At 31.1% G+C, this 22,683-nt stretch overlaps 1 protein-coding gene and 1 non-coding gene across 5 annotated transcripts; one reads left to right on the forward strand and one right to left on the reverse strand.

Annotated features, from left to right (window-relative positions):
- Positions 1 to 87: 87 nt before the first annotated feature.
- Positions 88 to 12,884, reverse strand: LOC101247258 (golgin candidate 4). Of its 4 annotated transcripts, none has more exons than XM_010328416.4 (15): positions 12,424 to 12,884; positions 9,995 to 10,093; positions 9,329 to 9,421; positions 8,243 to 8,374; positions 7,307 to 7,445; positions 7,157 to 7,221; positions 6,226 to 6,393; positions 5,981 to 6,064; positions 5,717 to 5,860; positions 4,865 to 5,161; positions 4,656 to 4,721; positions 4,085 to 4,287; positions 3,245 to 3,299; positions 1,279 to 1,455; positions 88 to 630 (listed from the first exon to the last, which is right to left on the reverse strand). In XM_010328416.4, the coding sequence occupies exons 1-15, from the start codon at positions 12,649 to 12,651 to the stop codon at positions 310 to 312; spliced, it is 2,271 nt and encodes a 756-aa protein (XP_010326718.1). In that variant the 5' UTR covers positions 12,652 to 12,884; the 3' UTR covers positions 88 to 309. The 4 variants fall into 4 exon arrangements, with proteins under 4 accessions (XP_010326718.1, XP_004229882.1, XP_069147915.1 ...); XM_004229834.5 differs by having other exon boundaries at positions 5,717 to 5,863; XM_069291814.1 differs by having other exon boundaries at positions 7,307 to 7,394; positions 12,424 to 12,882.
- A 2,769-nt stretch (positions 12,885 to 15,653) lies between these two features.
- LOC112940816 (small nucleolar RNA snoR145) lies at positions 15,654 to 15,804 on the forward strand. The gene has a single exon (XR_003245081.2). It is a non-coding gene; the product is annotated as a small nucleolar RNA snoR145 (small nucleolar RNA).
- The last annotated feature ends 6,879 nt before the right edge of the window (positions 15,805 to 22,683 follow it).

Below are 22,683 nucleotides of genomic sequence, written 5' to 3' on the forward strand. Positions count from 1 at the left end.
GTCAAATAATTGGTGTAAGCTGTAAAATCTTGAGCTCTTCATTCATTTATTGTCTTTGTGCTGGTCGAGATAAGTAAGAAATCAATGTGATAGAGACATCCAAGCAGGTTATATTTTTGTTCATGAAAATATCAAAAGCTCCGTTAGATCTGTTTCTTTTTTTTCCTTTGATGTGTAGGCAGCTTCGGCCATAAGATAAAGATTACATCAAACAAACGCCTACTCATTTTTGGAAAGAATTGATTGAACAAAAGAATTGCAATACAACACAAGCAAAATATATACCTCCTATTAGTTACAGCAATGCTATCAGTATCTAGGTACTCTTGAGATATCATAATTGGTTTCCAATGGGGTAAGAGGTACTGTTGAGAATTCGGTATCGGATTGCTCAGGTGGCAGGATAACTTGCCGTGAATTTGGTGCCAAAGGAGGCAGGTTGTGCTTAGGAGAATATTGTGGTCTCGGGGAAACAAACGAACCACCAGCATTATTTGACCTATGTTCTGCTGGGGTTGCATCTGCACCCTTGATTTGATCTCCTGTATTTCCATTGCCAGCTTCGACAGCCTCACTTTTCTCTCTTTCGTTCTCCTTGAGAAGAAAATCAACCCAGAGATCTGCAAAGGACTGCATTGACAGTCCAGAAGCAAAGCAACAAACGTCAAATTTAAGGACCTATTTATAGTAAACAAGAACAAGTCCAAAGAAACTAAACCCTCATTTGATGATACATTTGAAATTTCACTAAACCAATATTTATACCCCCTCCTCATTTCTCCAGCAAACTAAATATTCAGAAAACATGCACAGAAACAGAGAACACAATGAAAAATAAATAAAAAATAACAACAGTGAAGTAGCATGGAGATGATACGAAACTCTACAAGATGCATCAATCTACTTAAGCAGGACTACAGGGGAAAACAAAGAATTGCATTCTAATAGTAGTACATCAAAAGTTGACTTACAGCCTTGTACCACAGTAAGTGGTGAGACATGTTCATTTCACAGTTCCACTGACAGCATATTTAAACGTATATGTGGGTCCAATTAACTTCTGCCAACTAGTTCAAAATGGAGAAATAGAACAAATGGAAGATACACCATTTTCTGGAAGTTGATAAATTGGAAGAATTGAGTAATTTAGAGCCAAAGTAAAGAAAACTAATAGGCCAATGTCATTTCTGTTAGTTACTTTTCTAGGTTACTATCTCCACTTGACAGGACAGTCATAAAGTAAAAGAAAGCACTATGATCAGTGGAACAGGAATTTACCTGATCTGATGCCGTAGTAGAAGGTACTGAACTTCCACCCATGATGCCACCAACTAGTCGGCCAGGGAGACCAAAGACACCCCGGACAACACCTTTACCAGATCCTTGCTGAGCCATGCCTATCCTCTGCTTGTCTTCATCAGAGAATCCTAGCATACGAACCATAAGATCCAAAACCTAAAAAAAAATTGAGATATAAATACATGCATCAAACAGAAACCCTTTCCTCCTATTATCCAATAATTCTCCCACTAGGGCCAACAATGTGTTTCCTCACAATTAGGTCCCTCAAGGTCCTCCATTATATACATAAATGTTACATATCTTCTTTGTTTATACCCCACCTAAATTAAAACTTCAAATGATTTTGGGGTCAGTAAACTGTAAAATAGTGTTACCAAGGCTAGATGGAATCTTTAACAGGGATTAGGCCTCTGGAAACTCTTTGCAGTTTGTGGCAGTCTTCAGAAACCAACATAAAGATAAAGGTGGGGAATGGTAGAAATACAAGATTTTGGCATGTCTTGGGAAGGTCACTCGCTGCTACAGCTATAATATCAGGACCTATATAACTTCACCACTAACACAGACTTCTTCTCGAACACCTGGAATGGTAGGAGCTGGTCTATTAGTTTCGGAAGGAATTGTTTCAATTGGAAGGTACTAAGAATGGCTCTTTTTGGAGGATTTGAACAAAGTGCCACTACATGTTGATGTTTCTAATAGTACCTCTGGACTAGGCAAAAGAATGGAACTTTTATGGTAATTCGTCCTATAAAACAATTGGCAGTGAGGGGACTTCACCACTAACACAGAACTTCTTCTCGAACACCTGGAATGGTAGTAGCTGGTCTATTAGTTTCAGAAGGAATTGTTTCGATTGGAAGGTACTAAGAATGGCTCTCTTTTTGGAAGATTTGAACAAAGTGTTGAGGTTTCTAATAGTACCTCTGAACTAGGCAAAAGAATGGAACTTTTATGGTAATTCGTGCTATAAAACAATTGGCAGTGAGGGGACTTCACCACTAACACACAACTTCTTCTCGAACACCTGGAATGGTAGTAGCTGGTCTATTAGTTTCAGAAGGAATTGTTTCGATTGGAAGGTACTAAGAATGGCTCTCTTTTTGGAAGATTTGAACAAAGTGTTGAGGTTTCTAATAGTACCTCTGAACTAGGCAAAAGAATGGAACTTTTATGGTAATTCGTTCTATAAAACAGTAGGCAGTGAGGGGAGCAATCCTACTAGCTAGCCATGGAAACAAGTGTGGAACTCCAAGGCCCCCCCATAAAAGTTTGTTGTTTTATGTGGTTGATTGCGCAATAGGCGTGCCCGACTCAGCACGACTACAGAGGAGAGGGTTTTCATCATGCAACTGGTGCTTTATGTGTAACAGTAGTGAAGAAAAATCCAGCCGCTTATTCCTTCACTGTCCTTGGCAAGTCTTATCTGGTCATTAATCTTTCTCATAGAAACCTATGAAAAGGATCTGGAACACCACACCAGCTTCTGTTTGTTGGATATTATGGAAGGAAAGAAATGCAAGATGTTTTGAAAGAAAAGCAGATTTTGTACAGAAAGATTAAGGTTAGATGCTTATGACTTTTGGCTATTTGGTTGATCTTCAAGAAGTCAAAGATGAAAATAGCTATATTTCATCAACTCATTATACATAAATGTAAAGAAGAACCCTTTCCTTTTGCTTTTATGTATAGGAGGGTTCTGACGATAATAATGTACTAGCGCTAACTTGGTGCTAGCTTATTTTTATTTTTTTCCTTGTGAATATATGCCTGGACAGATGGAATCTTTAGGATGAAAATGAGTTTTCCCATTGATTTGTCTTCTTCACTCTTTCCTTTTGCGACCAGGTCAGACCTTCTCAACGCACAAATAACTACCAATGGGTTAAGTATTCATCCAAGCCCTCCCCTTGCCTCGTACTAGTTAAGAGATTACTCATACCTCTTTGCTGTGATTCCTTTGGAAGTAGGTCACCAGTAACTTGATTACAATCCGCCTGCACATCACAGAATTGTGTTTTAAAATATTTCAAACCACTGTAAGGTAACTACTGAACAATGTTAGAACAACTGTAATTCACTACTGGCCGAGTAGCAGAGAGATGATGACGTAGGAAAAGGACCAAAAAGTAGACTGAGAGAGCTTGTTTTCTTTGACTGTGGGAAGAAACAGTCTGATGTAGCATCTAAGGTTCAACCAGAATATTCATGGGAAGAATGCCAAAAAAGTAATGAGGAACCTAGAGTCCAAATATTGTTACATCAGCCAACACATGACAAATCAATGTGACTTCATAAGATTGCAGCGGCAATTTCATAAATTACTAAACAAGTGAGTATATCAGATTATAGATGCATATGACAGCACTTCATCCATCCACTGCCTTGTTGATATTGTTTCTGTATGACTAAGCTACTTTAAGTTTTGCAGCAAAAATAAAGGTTTAATGACTATAGGTTGCCGCATACCAAACTATAGAAGTGGAAAATCTTTTATTATAATATTCTCAAACCAGAGGCATGAGCTTCATAGGTAAGATGATTAGTAAACAGGTGTAATACATGGTAATCAAACCTGCAACATACCAGTAAAAGTATTATTTTATTTTCATCTCCATCTTTACTGCGGCAGAAAAAATTAGAACAGGGAAAAAGAAATTGTTGACGAAGATCTCACACGTGTATCAGCTTTCGTAGCTGATAGATTTTGATGTTAGAATCATGAGACAAATGTTAGAAGAGATAAAAATATGCAACATTCCATGGTTTGACAAAGTCTCACCTGTCGACATAATTATCAGAATCCAGTGACATCCTATTCAGCCTAGTCATGCTCTGTTCAACAGCTCGCCGTAGCTTTTCATTGTCTTGTTCAAGCTTACTTATACGGCCCTTCCCTTCAGAAAGTCTTCTTTCCATGTCCGAAAGTTTCACTAACACCTCTTCCTTCTCTTTCTTTAATGTTTCTGACTCATTGTAAGCATCCTGATGGAAGCATAAATCACGTTTAGAAAGAGAGCAATAGAAACTATGAGCCGGAAGGTTGGATGAAGTCATGAAAATGAGCATATGCTCTTAAATTAGCTCTAATTATGCACAAATTACAAAAGCTTCTATGCATTTTCTGCTGGACTTGGAATCCCTATAAACCATAGGAACTTATGAAATATATAAGCTAAAAGACATCCATTTTAAGGTTTAATTCATATCTATCAGATGTTTGATAAAGCACATCTTCAGTTCAACTGCTGTCCTGAGGGCTGTCACATTATAGGAAGTTATGAAAGCATAATGAACGTCTTCAGACATAATAATTTACTCTCGTCCAGGAACACATTGAGAATGGATAATACCTTCAGAAGCCCTGACATTTTATGTAATTCCTCCTTTGCCATCACCAATTCTTCTCCAAGCCGTTCCTGGACATATCAAATTGTAGATAAAAAGATAACGCATAAATTAGAAAGAGAATTGGTTTGAGAATTTTCTATTCGTTTTGCAGCAGAATAGAAAGATACTACTATACCAAAGCCCCAGAGAATTGGTGTAAATTAGAGTTCACCTTGGCTTCAATCTCAGCGTAGTATTGGCCAAGAGCAGTTTGTAGGTTAAGAACTTCAATGTTTTGGGCTTCCATTGTGTTCAAACAGCTGGCTAATCTTTTATTTAGCTCATCGATCGTTTCCTTTGACTTCCTTAATTCATTATAATTAAGGGTTTTGACATCTTCTTGACCTGCAACTGCTTGCTTGAGAGCTTTCTCCAACTGTAATATTTGAGCTCGTTGATATTCGTTATTTTGACGTAGTTCTTCAATAATCTTGCTGTCCTCATCCATCTTTTCTGATTCTTCCATTTCCTGCAAGAACAGCAGCATTAAAAACTATCTTGTACTTTAGCAACAGAAAGCTTATTCCAATGTCACCCATGTATATTGTCTAAAGTGAATATAGAATGAGACTAAATCATCATCCACAAATGCAGATAATCGATACAAAGTTAAATTGATTATAACATGAGATATATTAACATGGAGAAGAAAACCAAGAAACATATATACTACGATGAAACCTAACATGTAGGTCACTAGACCAGATGAGGGCAAAACTTATCAGGAAAAGAAAAAGTTCATTGAGGGCAGAAGAGTCGAACAGTATACGGATGAAAGGACATACTCCATCCACATTAATATCCTATAACAGCACGAAATCATAGATGCAAAATAGGATAAGAATAAAAAAATGATCTGACATCGACAATACATCTAGAGTTCAACAAGAAATGCCTACTCTGCGAAGACACTCCTGCAACTGCTATTATTAACATACTGTATAGAGATACTGTCAACCAATAAAACCCTCCCAGATCCCCCTCTGAAGCTCAAAAAAAAGTATACTCATCATGCACTGTTAACCTTCTCAAGTAAATGCTGCTTAAGACGTTTCAATTCTTTCTGTGCTTTATCCCTTCCCCGGCGTGTTTCCTTCAATTCATTCTCCAAATTTTGCAAAGACCTCTTCATTTCTTCCTTCTCAGGAAATACCTCCACAGGATGCACCTTCTAAAACAAAAAAGTAGATAAGAAACAATACAAAAAATAATTTAGACAGTGAAGTATTGAAGACAGCAAATACAAAAAACTGAAAGTGAGTCCGAAAGGTTACCAAAACGAACCCACCTCATTTATACTATTGATGTTACTTCTATCGGCTGAAGTAACTCCATTTGCTTTCAATGAAGCTTCTAACTTATCTTTCTCGTTCTGCAAGAGAAAATGTCAAGGCATGTCTAAAATCAAGATTTGCCAGTTGTATTTTGATAATGAAGGAACTAAAAGATCACTTCAGATTTCCCAGTGCGCAAAGAAAAGAGGCTGATAGATGATAGATGGAAGACAAAATATGTAAATGCCACAACACTAACCTTAAGATTACTGTTTTCTTTTTGCAGTGTTTCTATCACTCTTCTCAGACCGTCTCTTGCTTCATTTGATTCTTTGTTATCTCTTTCATGAAGCTCCATTTGCAACTGCTTTAATTCAGATACTTTATGAGACAGCTCAGTACGAATTTTTGCCATCTCCGCAGTCATCTGAGATACAATGTACAGAGAGAGAAAAGGAAATTATATCAATATGACAGCAGAAGCTGGATTCGGTAAGGCGTGTAGAAAGGACAAGTCAAAAGCAGCACAACTTAGCAAAGAGTGCTATGATGTCAAGCAAAGCAAGAAAACTGGGATACACATGTGCTTGCCCATGCCATCATGCATGAAGATATAGTGTGAACTACCAAAACTTTTCTCACGCAACGAGTGAAGATACAAAGATGACAAAAGATATTGGTATATTCTACCGAAGTACATAGTCAGCCTACAAACATAAGTTTCTCTTTGAGAAAAGCCTCCAGTTACATAACTTAAACAAAGTATATATCTTTGATAAACTGATCACAAGATGGAGATGTAGGATCATCTCAAAATGGTAGGCTGTATTACCAAGTACAGTGACTGCTGATAAATGACTCAAAAGGCCAAGCAAACCAAGGTACTAGTGAAGAGACCTGATATGCTCCAACAAGATCGGATCAAATGGAAACAAAAATGAAAAGCCTATGATCACACACCAGAATAAATAGATTTCCAAAAAGATCAATTTATAAATGGAATCAATGATGCACTATTAACAAACAAAGGTATTCAGTTATAGGCGAAAAGAAACAGTAAAAGATAGAACGTAATGAAAGAGGGAAACTTCACAAGTTGAAGACTGGAATATAACATTCTATCAAATTATGACCATACGATGCAAGGACACATATGCATCAATACATAAAAAGCAAAAGATGGCACTCACTTTATCCTTGTCTGCTTTTAAAGAGTTCAGCTCATGTTGGCATGTCGAGCTCAAATTCTGCTCCTCTGAGAATGGAAGTGGTTTCAGACTGCATAATCAATTGAACTGCTAGAAAATTATAACAGCCAATACTCACAAGAAATTAAATACCTTGTAACCTAATTTGCATATTTGCCAGCTCTGCATGTTCTTTATCAAGCTTCATTTCTAATTGTTTTATTTGCAGCTCATGAGATGCCTGCATGGCTGACAGAGATTTATTTTTCTCTTCCAACAAATCTGCAAGCTCCTAGAAGCAGTAACAAATTTCTGTGAAGCTTGTTGATCGAATATAGAATCTGGTAATGAGGGACAAAAAATAACTAGGGAAAAAAAAAGAGGTCAAGTGACATTACTCATTATATTTCCAAAACCTCTTTTATATAGCACCAGTGCATAACGTAGGGACAAGAAAAGGATATTGAATCTTGTAAATTGCTCTCCCAATCCCCAATCAAATAAATTAGTGTAATTTGCTAAAAGCTTATACGATATGAATTAGGAATATTCACTACTTGATGTTAAGTGGAACAAATAGGATGCATATTTAACCCTCATTGGACATAAATGTCAGTGTAAAAGCAGATCATAAATTTTGGCTACTAATAGCCAACAAACAAAAAGTATGTACATATCTCTTTTAGAAAATATCTACAGTATGACGGACGTTTTGTCCCAATACAATGGCACAACTAGGCTGTTGTGTAGAGCAATGAGTTCTTCCTATTATAACAGTGAATGTTGCTCTTTATAATTGTTTAGAGTGGACATTTTTTCAACTAAGAAATCACTGACCACTAGTGTCCCACAGTTCAAAACCTCGGTGGATACTGGACCCAACCCTCTAGCCTTCTCCACTTAACAAGTTTTTGTTTGAGGTAGGGTTTGAAACCATGACATGCCCCTAACCAACACGTCACATGTTGCACTCTTACCATAGGTCAAAGCCCTGGGGTGACAATGGACATTATTCTAAACATCCGCATGAAAGGGCGACCCAAACAGTAGCTCATTATAAAGGGGAAGAGACTAATGTAGCCCATTTACCTTTTCATTGCCAAAAGTGGTTCCATTGCTTAGCCCATCCTGTTTCGGAGAAAACCCATTGTTTGTTCGGCTTCCAAAGGAACGATTAGCTAAAACTTTGCTTTGACGGTTTGGAGATTGATCACTGCTCCCCTAAAAAACAGATAATATCAGTCACTACCTAATACAGTAAGTTGAAGCATATATATGTGAAATTGAACAGTAACTGAAAGCAGAATAATTCTGTCACACAACAGTAAGACCTTAAAGGAGAAGAGGTGGAAAAGAGACATCTAAATAGATCATAGATTAGGGCAAAAGATTTGAAATTCCTTTTAATACATTGTAACTATTGTCTAGCCCTAAAATATTTTTTTTTTACTCAAGCAACTATAATATTGGTAAGATAGGGTGAAACAAGTCGCCCCTTCATTCATAACTAGGGTGAACAAGTAAGGGTTCATTGATCCCTGATGTAAATTCACAGTTGTGGGAACTCCTTTATATTTCCTACTATTGTTCTCAGACTAGTTATTGCTACTTCATAAATATCCTTTATGCCTTTTTTTTATAAGGATCACTTATGCCAGTTATATTTTTAACATGGACTGCTTTTTTCTCTGATAAGCACCAGATAATCTTTTGCTCTGTAATATGCTTTCTTTAGGTCAACTAACACCATCTGAACATACTGGTGCAGACACATGTGTCATAAAAAATCTAATACTAATAGATCATTACACCTCATAATTGGCACGAAGCACCATTCTAAAAATGGTGCATTTTACTTCCAGAGAAACCTAAGTAGGTAACATCAGGTGAGTTTTTTAAATAAAGAGGATATTTTTGGTCAAGGGTAGGGAGACATAAGAACGCTAAGGATATAGAGAAGACAAATATCTCGCCATTCAATATTGTTGTCTTCAGAGTAAAAGGTAACATAAAGAATGTTTTCAGCAACTAACTATAAATAAACAATCACTTAAAATCCATAATATGTATGGGTATCCTGAAAAATTAAACACTAAGCAGCAAGAATAATCATTAAAAAAAACTTTATTTACGAAATACCAATAAAAGAAAAAGCTTTATTAAAGGAATAGCTACCTTATGTGTGCTTCTAGATGCACTTGGAGAGGAACTTGATTGTCGGCTTTGCTTCAATGAACTATTTTCTTCATTTAACCTTGAAACTTGATCCTGTAGAAGTGACTTTTCAAATTGTAAAAGTATAATGAAAATTGTGCAGCAAATGTCATGGGGCAAGTGTCGCTAGACAATTGAAAATCATGTTTTTACACACGTCATGTAGACACTTCTTCTTTACTTGTTGTTTTTGGAGAAAGTAGCACAGTTACGAAGTTTTAACCACATGTTAATGGAACATCCAAGTGTTTTTAAACAAGATCATCCCTATTGGCTCACCGCCCCAATTTAACTACATTCTTGTAGTATTTTCATTTCTTAAAAAACATCCTTATATTTTTTATCTACTTCAAATAGAGCCTATTGTAAGTCAAGTAACTTCCTGCTGCTTTCTCTTTTCCAGACAAGCTCTTCATTCTTTTAAATGAACACCAAAAATAGCCTACCCAAGGTCTTCCTCAGTGTGAGGAATAGGAAATCCAAGAAATGGCAATGTGAGAGATAGTTAGGCCTCATTTGTTTGCAATTAATGAAGGTCTGAAGACATTAGGCCATTAAGTGCTTTTGTTTTTTCTACTATATGAGATATCATGTTAAGCTGCAAAAAGGAAATAAAAACCTGGTTACCTCTTTTTCCTTCAATAAAGCAGCATAATTAACTGATAATGCTTTGATTTCAGCCTCAGATTCTTTAAGTCTCTTAATTTCAGTTTTGTATTTCTCTATCTGCAACAAAAACAAATAAAACATCCCAAATTAATTATGTGCCACCTTAAAAAAAAGGAAAAAAGAATTTTAAACAACCATAGGTTATCTGCCGCAACAAAATTAGATTCCAAACAAAGTGATCTTTTTTTAATACAATTGTATTTGTTTCAGCCCTGTCCCTTCTCATCTAGAGTGTCTTGTCAATCAATTTCACTATCTAATAATGATTTTGAAAGAGAAGGTTATCAAAACCTAAGAAGAATTCCGATGAAATAGCATTTAAAGAACAGCTAGGATATATAAGCTAAATTGCAACTTAAGAGAGCACAATTAGTTCTCTGATTATCTCATCTAGCTCATCAATTGTTTATACTAAACCAGTTTTAGAAGTGACATATAACAATCCAGCTTTAGAGCTAATATAAGACTACTATACCGATGAAATTGATTATTTTTAATCATTGTAACATTTTGTATACATTGCTTCATGCCAACTTATCAATCTTAGAATCGCTTAACTGACAAAGCAATCCAGCTTTATAGCTAATATAAACTCTAATGAAATCGATTGTTTTTAATCAATAATTTATTTTTAGTTATCCAATAATTACAACCTAATAACATAAACAAAACAGGCCTTACAATTACATAATAAGAAAATCTTGATATGTGGAGTCTTTTTCAACCTCCAAGACATTACTGTTGCCAATGAATTTATTCCAACCAACATATTATATATCTCTTCTTTCATATTAACTAACATGAAAATCATCAATATAACATAGAAGTGTATTGAGAGCATAACTTCAGCACAATACATTCATCTATGGAACTCCCAATCCTCTCTCAAGCACGTAAATATTGACCAATCAACTACACCTCAATCCCAAATTAGTTATGCGCTAAACTGTACGAATTCTTTGTTAAACTACTTTTTAAAAAAAAACAAAATAGTTGCATGAATTAATTATGGCCATTTCACATGCCTAGGTGGAGACATCCTTATAAAATTACAGTTGGACTATATTTACATTAGGTTGTCAACCTACTACAGCTCTCAACCTCCATCCTAACGCGCGCACTAGCTATGTTTTGTGAAGCTCACATGGACGGTCTCAGCCAATATGATTAAACTCAAAATTATCAACATTACACAATCTGTAAATAAGTCACAAAGATGTAGCCTAGTGATCAATGAAGTGGGGTAGAGAACCGTGAGGCCACAAGTTCAAATCCAAATGAAACGGAGGTGCGCTCAAGCTGGCTGGACAGGCAGACACCGTGGTTATCAAAAAAAAACTATAATGTTTGGGTGGTTGTTACCTATTATATTGTATTGTGCTATTCGTTCAAATACAATGTTTGTTACTAAAACTTTATTGTCTCGTAATGTTAAATGCATCATTAGGTAAGGACGAAAAGTCCATTTTTAGCGACTGATTTGGTGTGATCACGTTTTTACCTTTTTCCTCATTTTATCAATCACCCTACCTTAAATAGTAGGGTTTTTTTTTTGATAACAAGAGAAACCGCAGCTGCTACCCTTTGGGTGCACACAGGATAAAACCCCCGCTCCTATGCAATAGCTCGCAAACCACATAGGAGAGGTAATCCGCACTAGACAAGCCTTGTGCGACGAGCTCGACCCAGAAGGCAAACCCCTCACTTTTGCTGGCAATGTGTTTCGAACTTGAGACCTCCAACATAGAAGTCCCAAGCTCAAACCACTGGGCCACCCCGAAGGGTTTAAATAGTAGTTGTACCTTGTACTCAACTTTTGTTGTAGGTTTATTCTTCAAATTATTGATGAGTGAAGATTATGTAATATCAGATAGCGATACAATCTATCCAAACATTTCGTTCATTAAAACAATATAGTACGACACATATAGCACAATACAATAGAATACATTATAAATAATATATAACAACCATGCAAATGAAATGTAAATAACTAAACACTTTCTAGATAATACGGGGTGGAAAGTGTGGTGGACACTCGCCACAAGTTCGAACCTACATTAACCAAGTCTATTATTCCAGTGGAGAAGGGTAGAGGGCCGCCGCGCCATTATCCACCGAGTTTACAAGTTGGAAAAAACAAATATCTGGGTTATCAGACAAACACCAACAAGAAAGTGGATCCCTTTTCCCCTTTATATAACTTAAGTGAAGCATTTTACATTATATAGCAAAGACAGCATAACAATAAGCATCGACCGGACACTCAATCAACTACACCTTAATCCCTAATTAGTTGGGATCGGCTGTATGGCTATATGTTTTTTTTTACCAACTTCTTTCTAATTAGGTCAGTTTCATTAGTAATTATAGATTCTCAAAAATACCTCCGGATTATTAGCAGAATCGAAACCATTGGCAATTGGTGAATGATATGTCGGTGTCTTTGAACGACTGAAATTCCTAGAAATTCTCCGATTAGATGATGAATTAGTATCCGAACGATCATCTGAATTGTAAATCGAAAGCTCTTCTTCATCTTCGTCGTCCTCATCGTGAATTTCAAGAGCGATCCTATTGAGATTCTCCTTTAAATTCTCGATTGAACTCCACATCTTTCAACCTAAATGCACAAATTTGTTTTCGAATAAGCTCGGGCAATAATCTGAATGATAGGATTTAGGGGTTGGCGAAGATCTTTCTGTTACAAATTTTAATGGAAGATGAAATGTGGTCCATTTTACATTTATGGAGAGTTTATAGGGTAGATCTGGAAAATAAGAAATCACACTCAAACTTTTTGTATTTCATTTTCATGCGTGCTTTTAATTAATTACGGGTCAGATGCAAACCCGCAGTTCCTTTTTTCATAGGTATTTATTCCCTCGTATTCTTTTTTTATTTATTTAATGTATGTATATATTAGCTAAAAGTTCATCTAGCCAATAAATTGTCTTATTAATATTTTCCATTCATATGTTTTTGTTTTGCTGTATTTTTCATAGAAAAAATTATTAAATGTTATTTTTTTACTTATCGAATTTCACATGATAATAATATTTTAATAAGATGTACAACATATAATATGTCAACTCATGACCCCAACTCTTCCATTACCTCTTCCATTCTTCTCGGGTCACTAACATTTCCTTCTCAATCACTAATATAATCAATGTTCATCCTTCATCGCTAACAATGTCAACGTTTTAAAAAGGGTGTTGTACAAAATACATAACACTGCATAGCAAAATGAAAAGTATCCAATCTTGTTAATTTTGAACAAAAGCAAAATTTAATCACTCAAAACACTTTAATAAAGTTATCAATATCAAACATATTAAATATTGTAAAGAAATTATAAAATATAAATATGTGAGTAAGTTTGAATTGTCCTTTTTCTCTAGCTTATCAAACGAATCAATAACTTATTATTCAGTATGACTTAAACTTTTAATCTATTAGTTAGGTTTTAAGGTGATCACTAGAGCTAACTTTACTTGTCAATAACACTAAGATTTTTACTTGTTAATAACCATGTTTTTTTTAAAAATGTTTACTTTTCAATGACAACATTTTTTTTTAAACTTTAAGCTTGATTACAAAATCGTTGTATCCAAATAGTTAGGGATGTGAGACTAGTAAGACTAAAACACATGATCTCAAAAAAATTCACTAACACCTTAATCACTAAACTAAACATTTAAGTCTGTGTCGAGAAGGGCTAATGCCCCTGCCAATATGATAGTGCATTTCACCTAACGGTTTAGGGAATGCACATATTAAGTCTCCACTGTAGTTGTGATGATTTATCCAACTCTGCAGGGATCTTATTTGCAATTATCGTCTTTGTTGAATTTCATAAAAAAACGATAATGACAATAATAATAATCTTTTTGGGTGATGGACCTATTAAGAGATAAGCAAATGTCAATCCAATCAGGCTTGATTATAAAATTGATTATTATTTACTATATGTGCATGGTCGAAGGAAATTAAGGAGAGTGTCCTTGTTTATATTTGGAAGCTTTAAAAGATTTTAGTTATTTTTAAAATAATTAGTTAATTAGTCAAAATATAATATAATTATTAAAAATATTTATACTTTAAAATAATTATTAAAATGTATATATTTCGTAAATAAAGTGTGCCTTAAATTAATTTCTACTTAATCTCAATTTTTTCTTGTCTAATTCTTTCTTCTTTAATTTTTAATTTCTCTCATCAATAATGTCAAAGATCTTTTTCCCCAAAAATTGAAAAAATATCTTAAAAAGACATTCGTAACAATCTCATTGATTAGGTATGTATCATTTTACGACTTTTATTTTTTTTAAAAAAAAAATTGATTATTTATTTAAATATTTCAAAAATATTAGTTCAGTTATCTAGTAAAAATTCTAATTTTAACTAGGATTTTAGATAAGGTAAACTTCAAATATTTCTCTCTAATTGGTACTCAAATAAGATTATAAGAAATATTTCTTTTAATTATTAATTTTCTAGAAATACATAGATGAGGGTAACATTACAAAATTTATTATATATTGTAATTTTTAACGAAAGGGTGTCACTTGACACCCCGTAAGAATGTGTTTGCCTTTACCTTAAAAAAATACTCCTTATTTTATTTTAATTTATATAAGACAGGTCAAAAAAATTGATCACATTTTCTTATTTGATAAAATCTTTAATTACACTATCAAAATTTCATCTATACGTTGGATCTCACTTATTTGACAAAAAATCATAAAAGTGTAATCTTCTATTTAAAAATTTATTTTTTAAAAGAGTAATTTTTAAACATGACAAATTTTTTCCATATTTTTTAATTTCATATTTAATTAAATTATATCGCATAAATTAAAATAAACGGAATAACAATTAAACATGCATCTAACCTTTGACATGAATATATAATTTTCGTAAGTGTTCTCATACAAGGTAGACATTAGTCATTTGTTGATAATTTCAAACAAACTAGCAAAGGGGCTCTTGTAAACTTGAGAAGTTAAAGAGGCCTCCCCAATAAGAATTAAGAAAACCTCATGGGTCAAATTGAATATTTTTCACATTTACAGGGTCAGTGACAACGCAGCACGGCTTTATATAAAGCGCGATACCCATGTAATGTATTATCATCGTGGAAGCGTCAAAACCCTAGGGTTTAGTTGGCGGCCGTGACTTTAGCCGGCAGCACTAGCAGTGGCCGCCCTGTATCTTCAATAGCTATAGGTAATTTTGTTTGTACTTGCTTGAATATTTTGCTGCTGCTATGAAGAGGAACGAAGAAATTATCGGATTGCGGTGATATTTCTCATCTCCGCAAGATGAGGTTCTATCTTCTATGGTTCGTATTCCCTGAGCAGATCTTCTCTTCTGTGTAGTTCGATTAAACATCTATTAAAAAATTCCTTGTAATTTAATTGCTGAGTTTTGATATTTATCGAAGGTCCTATGGACGAAGCGCTATAATACAATGCGCATTCGGCCAAGTTTGCTTTCGGATATCGATTTCTGAATCCAGATCTCCGAGCCTGAATCATTCTGGCTTGGACTGCTTTATAATCTGATCTGATTTCTGACATATGATTTCTTTTTATTTGAAAGAAGTAGATGAATGCGAAGGTACCCAGCGGAGAGGGTAAAAACTCTTGAACGAGACCTCTCTAACACTATAAACAATACCTTCGCAGATTTAACATTTGCCGAATCGTAGGAAGCTCCATATTTTCCATTATGGTGCTTCTTGAACCCTTGGCTAAATTTGTACTTCCATCTGTTTTTCTACTTTTCATACTTGCTTTTGAAGTCCCACTCCTTCGGTTTCTATTGTGTCCTGCCCAATGTATCGAATCAAATACTGCATATATCAACATAAAAAGTGAACTACTTCTCAACAGTTTCTTTCAGCTTAAAGAATGATAATGATAATCTCAATGAGAGGAATACATACAGTAATTTATAACACGAACAAAAATCATAGCTATCTAATGTCAGGATAGCAGACTCAAAATGAATCAAATTGTGTATTAGCGAAGGATGCCGAATATCAAGTTTGAGATCAATTGTACTATTTGCAATTGTTAAGCATTTTCTTCATCTCTTTGATAATCATCCTGATATTGTTGTTCACATTCAAACAATGGGCTATCATTTTTAGAGTCGTTGCATCCAAAAAGGATTGCGATGATTCATCCAGTCAGTGATCGCTTGTTGAGAGATGAGCAAATGTTGGTCCAATCGGTCTCTATGTTGGTGTTACGTATTTGAAGGAAAATATGTAGAGGGGTTCGATATAGTCAACATTTTTAATATATTTATTAAAAATATATATATATATTTTAAGTAATTATTAAAAATGTCAATATTTAGTCAATATAGTGTATCTTAAATAAATTTCTAATTTATCTCTTTTTTTTTTCTGTCTAATTCGTTTGTTCTTTGATTTTGAATTTCTCTCATCATTAAGTGTCAATTTTCCCCCCAGAAATTGAAAGAATATCATTGATTATAATGTATCATTTTGTGAATTTTAGATTTTTTTTGTTGATTTTATACTTATTGAATCTTTCAAAAAATATTTAGTTTAGTGAAGTTCCTAATTTTAACTAGGGTTTTAGATAAGGAAAATTTCAATATTTCTCTAATAGGGAGTCAGAAGATTATAAGTAATATTTCATTTAATTATCAATTTTCTAGAAATACATCGAATCAAAAGATAGAAAATTGATAATTAAATAGAATGTGTTTTAATCCTCTTTGGATTTATCATTAGATAGGAATCTTTGATGTTCTTCTTATCTAAAAATTTTATTGAAATTGAAAAAATTTATTAAGTAACTAAACTAATAAATATTTTGAAAGATTTAATAAATACAAAATTGAATTAAAAAAATCACAAAAAATGTGTATTTGAATCAATTAAATTGTTGTGAATATCTTATGTGATACTTTTACCAATTTTTAAAGAAAAAAAAGGTACTTATTGACGAGAACAATTGGAAGAAGAAATTAGAGGAGAATTTATTTATTGAAAAAATATGAGAAAGAACATAATCGTTTAAAAGTCTTTTATCAGATAAATTGGGATACACTTTGTTTGTAAAAGTATATCGAGTTAAATATTATTATCATTAAACCCAATAAATTATATTTTTCAACTAGTTGTTCACTATCTATGCTATTAATATTTTAAATATAGTTGATTTCGTATTATCTATTTGGTATATTATCTTTAGAAACATGTAAAAAAAGAAAAATAATTTCATGAAAATTTTCTTTTTGTTTATGCGGATGTAGTAAATTCTAAATTATATTTTAGGAGAGAGTTAAATTATATCGTGTTAATAAGAAAAAATATTAACGAAAAAAGTTACTCTAAATAAATTGATAACCAATAATTTAATAAATTAGAAAACATATCATATATATATATATGTGTGTGTGTGTGAATGAAATTCCTAGAGTGGAAATATACTACTAATTTCAACTCATGCTTATCATATTATTTTATCTAAAATAATTATATCTTTTAGAATCTATTGCTTGTAAAATAATAAAAGGTTGACTTTTATTTTGGTGAAAATCATCTTCGGTATATTGAGAAATCATGTCAACAATACATAAGCAATTCAATAGGAATATTATATTTTCATTATTCAACTAACAATATACTCTACTTAATTTTATAATATATAACAAACTGTTACAATATAACAAACTGTTAATAAACACTTATAAATTTATAATATATAAAAAAATACTAATAAAATACAAAAACTCTATAGAAAATTTCTTTAAAATTGTTACTTGTAGCAACTAAGTAAGATAAGAAAAACTATATAACTTGCACATTAATTACTTTAGGGGGTTATCCACATGAAAGGTTTTGAAGTCATGAATATTATTAATTAACAATTAAAAATAAAAGTTACATATATAAAAAAATGTTAATTATGTAAAATAATACTATTAAGTAATTATTTGAAGAGGAAATTTTGAAAATATATTTTACAATATCACACTAGTGAAGAAAAATAAAAAACATGCTAAATAATTTAGAGAAAAGATAAATGTGATTGAAGGTGATAGAAATGTACCACATCATCTTATTTATTTTTAACATTCTAACTTTATATATAAATAGATATATTGGTTGTAAGTAAATAATAAAGAGAAAATAACTTAAAATATTTTTTTAAAATTGTTATTCTAAAATTATAATCACAAGAAGGTCAAAAAAAATAAAGTGAAAAATTAATCTATTAGGATTTGAAATTAGATGTGAGTTATGAATGATTATTATTTACTCCTAATAAAGTAGTATGTGAAAAGTTTTTACTGTAAATGTTCTTCTATTAATAAAAATTATTTTTAATTAATTAAGTAAATTACTTTTACAAAAATTAATTAATTTAGATAAGAAAAAAGGTCAATAAAGAGAAGATAAATGTCACATCACTTTTTTTTATGTTTCTCATTTTCAATAATTAAGAGAAGTTAAATAAATTATACTTTTTAGTTTTAAATATAATTAATGTGATTAAGGGAAAAAATTTTCTTCATTCTTTTCATTAAATAATTTATTTATTCATTAAATTTTTTAAAAGTACTAAAAAATGATTAATTTATTTTTTGTTTAGTCTATGACTTTTTTTTAATATGATAAACTACATCATATATTTTTTAGGGATATCGATATGCAATAGCTATAAGAAATGTATCGTGTGCAATATTATATTTTTCAACTGTGACAAAAATTAAAATATTAATTAAAACTTGACGAAAAAATTACATAAAAATAAAACTATATAACTTTTCATCTTCATTCATTCACATAATAATAATAATAATAATAATAATAAAAAAAAATAATAATAATAATAATAAGAAAAAGAGCAAAGTAAAATGAAGAAAATAATGTTAATTGAGCTTTCTAATGTGTTGAATAGTAGAGTTTCATAATTTAATTTTTGTTGAATAACATGAAATTATATATCTAACTAAAAATATAATCAAAACAATACATGAATGAATTAATCTTCAAAATATTTGGAAATCATTCAAACTTTTTTACTAATATGACTATCTTCTTGATGAAATCTTGAAATAATTATGACTCCTTCTTCATTTTCATAAACTTGTACCAAACTAATGCAAACATCAATTTGATTAATCTTGAAGAATATATGTATGATCTTTATCAATATGAAGATCATATGGTGAACTTATTAAGTACATAATTGATGAAAAAGATGAAGAAAAAAATGTAAAGAAGAAAAAACTATACTAATAAAAAGAAAGAATGAGAAAATGAGAATGATCATTGAACATAGGTAGTTGTTATTTATAGTTTGTGTAAACCATAAGAATAGTTAAATAAAGTTGAAAAGACATATTATTTAAGTAGGGAATGTAAATAGATGGAGGTTTTGTTGTAACTTATTAGGTATAATTAGAATAATAAATATGAATGAATTTTTTAATTAATAAACAAATTATTTAATGAAAAGAAATGAAAAAAAATAAAAAAGGAGGAAAAAAAGAAATTGAAATGGAGGCCATAGAGAGGTGCCACGTCAGCTCCTCTATGATCCTCATTTATATATATATATTGATTGATTATTTTAAAGTTAGGTGTTGTGATAATTACGTTAGAAATTTTAATTAATTAGTTAATTTTTTCAAAGAAATATAATTGGCAAATTTAAAATGAATATAAATGCAATTTTTATACCTTCCTTGACTCTCTTTTTTCATTTACTATGGTCCCTTTTCTTTTTGATTTTTTGTTCACCAAATCTAAATCTAAATTTTATATATGTGTATTTAGTAAAACTCTACCTCTTCATCTAAACAAATTATGAAATAAAAAAATTCGTGTCAAACTTTCAAACAAATTAATGATTTAGCATCAATTTTGTATTTCACTAATTATCTTGAAATTTCAAGTTAATCTTTAATCTAAAGTTATTTATCAATGAAATTTTATTCGTTTACTTCAATATTTTCTCTTCACATAGAAAAAAAAGAAAAAATATTTTCTCTTTACTATCATTTTTTTCATTTACCATTATCCCCTATTAGTTTGAAATTTGGATTATAGATTTGGTGACATGTAAATAAATACTAATTGTAAAATAATTTATTCAAAAGCAAAATTACGTGAAAAATAATAAGAATATCTTATTGGATCTGTTGATTTACTCAATTATTTATAAGTAGGTAAAATAACAAAAAGGGAAAAGGGTCTGATATACCCCTCAACTTTGTCATTTAGAGCTGATATACCCCTTGTTATGAAAGTGGTTCATAGATACCTCTACTTGTAAACAAATGACTCATATATACCCTTTTCCTATAACGGAAATGAAAAAAAAAATTTAATCTAAATTTTTATTATTATTTTTAAAAAAAATATAATCACATATGAGTAAATTTAATCCTCGTCAAACATATTTTTTTGACTTTTTTTTGTTTCAATGACTAATTTATAATTATTATTTTGATAATCAAATTTATTTATGTTTCACAATATTCTTATAAAACTTATTGTAGATGACCAAATTTTTTCTTCGAATACGAAATTAAATTACAATACACACAAAAAAAATAGTTTAATTTTTTATTCTTTAAACTAAGGAATGAAAAAAAAAATAAGAATAAGAAATTCAAATAATTATAATAAAAGAAGTCAAAAAATAATTTATGTATGAAAAAAATTAAAATGTACCTTGAACTTTGATAGAAGAATCATATATACCCCTAAATAATTTTTTTAAAAAAATTAGAAGTAATCAATATAAATTTAAAACTAATTTTTTAACTTCCGTTAAATGAAGGGTATATGTGAGCCATTTTGTAACGGCAGGGGTATATGTGAGCCGTTTGTATAACGGTAAGGGCATATATGGGCCACTTTTATAAAGAGGGTTATATCAGCTCCAAATGACAAAGTTAAGAGGTATATCAGACCATTTTCCCTAACAAAAAACACTTCTTAACACTTTCTTTTATATCCCACTTTCAAGTGATCTATATTAACATAATTTCTAATTACATTAATAATAACATTCACTATTATTCGTTGTTTTTATGATAATATGTTTTTTTTTGTTAAAAAATTATATTTTATAAATACAATTTTATTATTAACATATTATAAGTTGAATTTACTTGTCTAATTATTGTTTTATTTATATTTTGATTTCTCTTAAAATGTACCCTCCAGGCCTCCACTACTAAATATATATTTTTTATTAAATTATTTATTACCACTTAAAACTTATATTGTATTTAAATCAATTATAATGTATAAAATTTTAATAATAATAATAGTATCTCTTTTACTTTAATAAACTTAAAACGGAAGTTTCATTTAAATAAGATGGGAGTTTTATTCTTAAACTAAGTAAGACGAAGGTTCTATTTTTAAGCTAAATAAGATGAAAAATTTATTTTAAAACTAGATAAGAAAGATGTTTTAACAAGATGAAAATTTAATTTTAAAAACATACAACACAATCATAGAAATGCACACAAAAATATATTTAAGCTAAAATAAAATGAAAAATTTATTTTTAAGAATGAATAACTAAAGCTTACAAAGAAAATGTAAAAGAAAAACTAAATAAGGTGGAGGGTATTTTTTGTTAAAACTTATACAGTGAATATAAGTTTAAACATGACAAACCAAACAAAGCAATAAAAGCTAATCTCAAATAATTAATGTAGCTCAACTTATTTAGTATAACTTATCAAGCATAATTATTCACAGCATGACTTGTAAAAATATATAACGCTTGTACTTATTTACTAATTTTATGCGGAATATAATGTATATTAAGAATTAGTGCATTATCAATACAAATATTAAACTATTTATAGATAAATACCTCTAAATAAGTAATTCACGCAATAATAATATTATGTATATCAATCCCTTTTATTATTTCATCATATAACAATAGTTTGATTATTATTTATAGTAAACAATTTCTGTAATATCAACATAACAAGTATGCACATCAAACGACCCCAAGTAAATTAACAAGATCTATAATTGTTCCCACAATTACTAATTAACTAAAGTTGAACATGTACAAATGTACTCTGCTAATATCACGTATAATTAAAAACAGTCTCAATGTCAAAGCTCCAGAGCCAGAAAAAATCTATATTAATTTCCACAGTTCAGATTTGAGCTTATGAGCTAAAGCAATATAGCAAGTCATTTGGTGTATGTCAAGGCAATAGTATATGCCTGGACTTCAAATTTTCAACGGTATAACTGATGCTTGTGTATTACTAATATATGAAAATTCATGGTATTGGTAATGCAAGCGGTTTTATGCATACATACATTAGCATGAGCATGGTTAAAGATAAATCCCCGTGTCCCTCAAAATCTCTTTTTAATAACATATTTTCCATCGTATATAATTGTGAAAGGTATCTTTATAAACAAATATTTGTGATACAAAGCGTGCTATTTTTAATATACCAAAACATTAATGATTTATGTAAATTAATGCAAAACATTACTAATATACTTTAGTTAGCATTATTCTTATACATCCTACCAAAGAACCGTAAAATTTGACATCAAAGAACCGTAAAATTTGTACTTGAGTCAAAGGGATTTAACT

Source organism: Solanum lycopersicum, chromosome 1 (assembly GCF_036512215.1).
Source record: "Solanum lycopersicum chromosome 1, SLM_r2.1".
Taxonomy (NCBI): Eukaryota; Viridiplantae; Streptophyta; class Magnoliopsida; order Solanales; family Solanaceae; genus Solanum; species Solanum lycopersicum.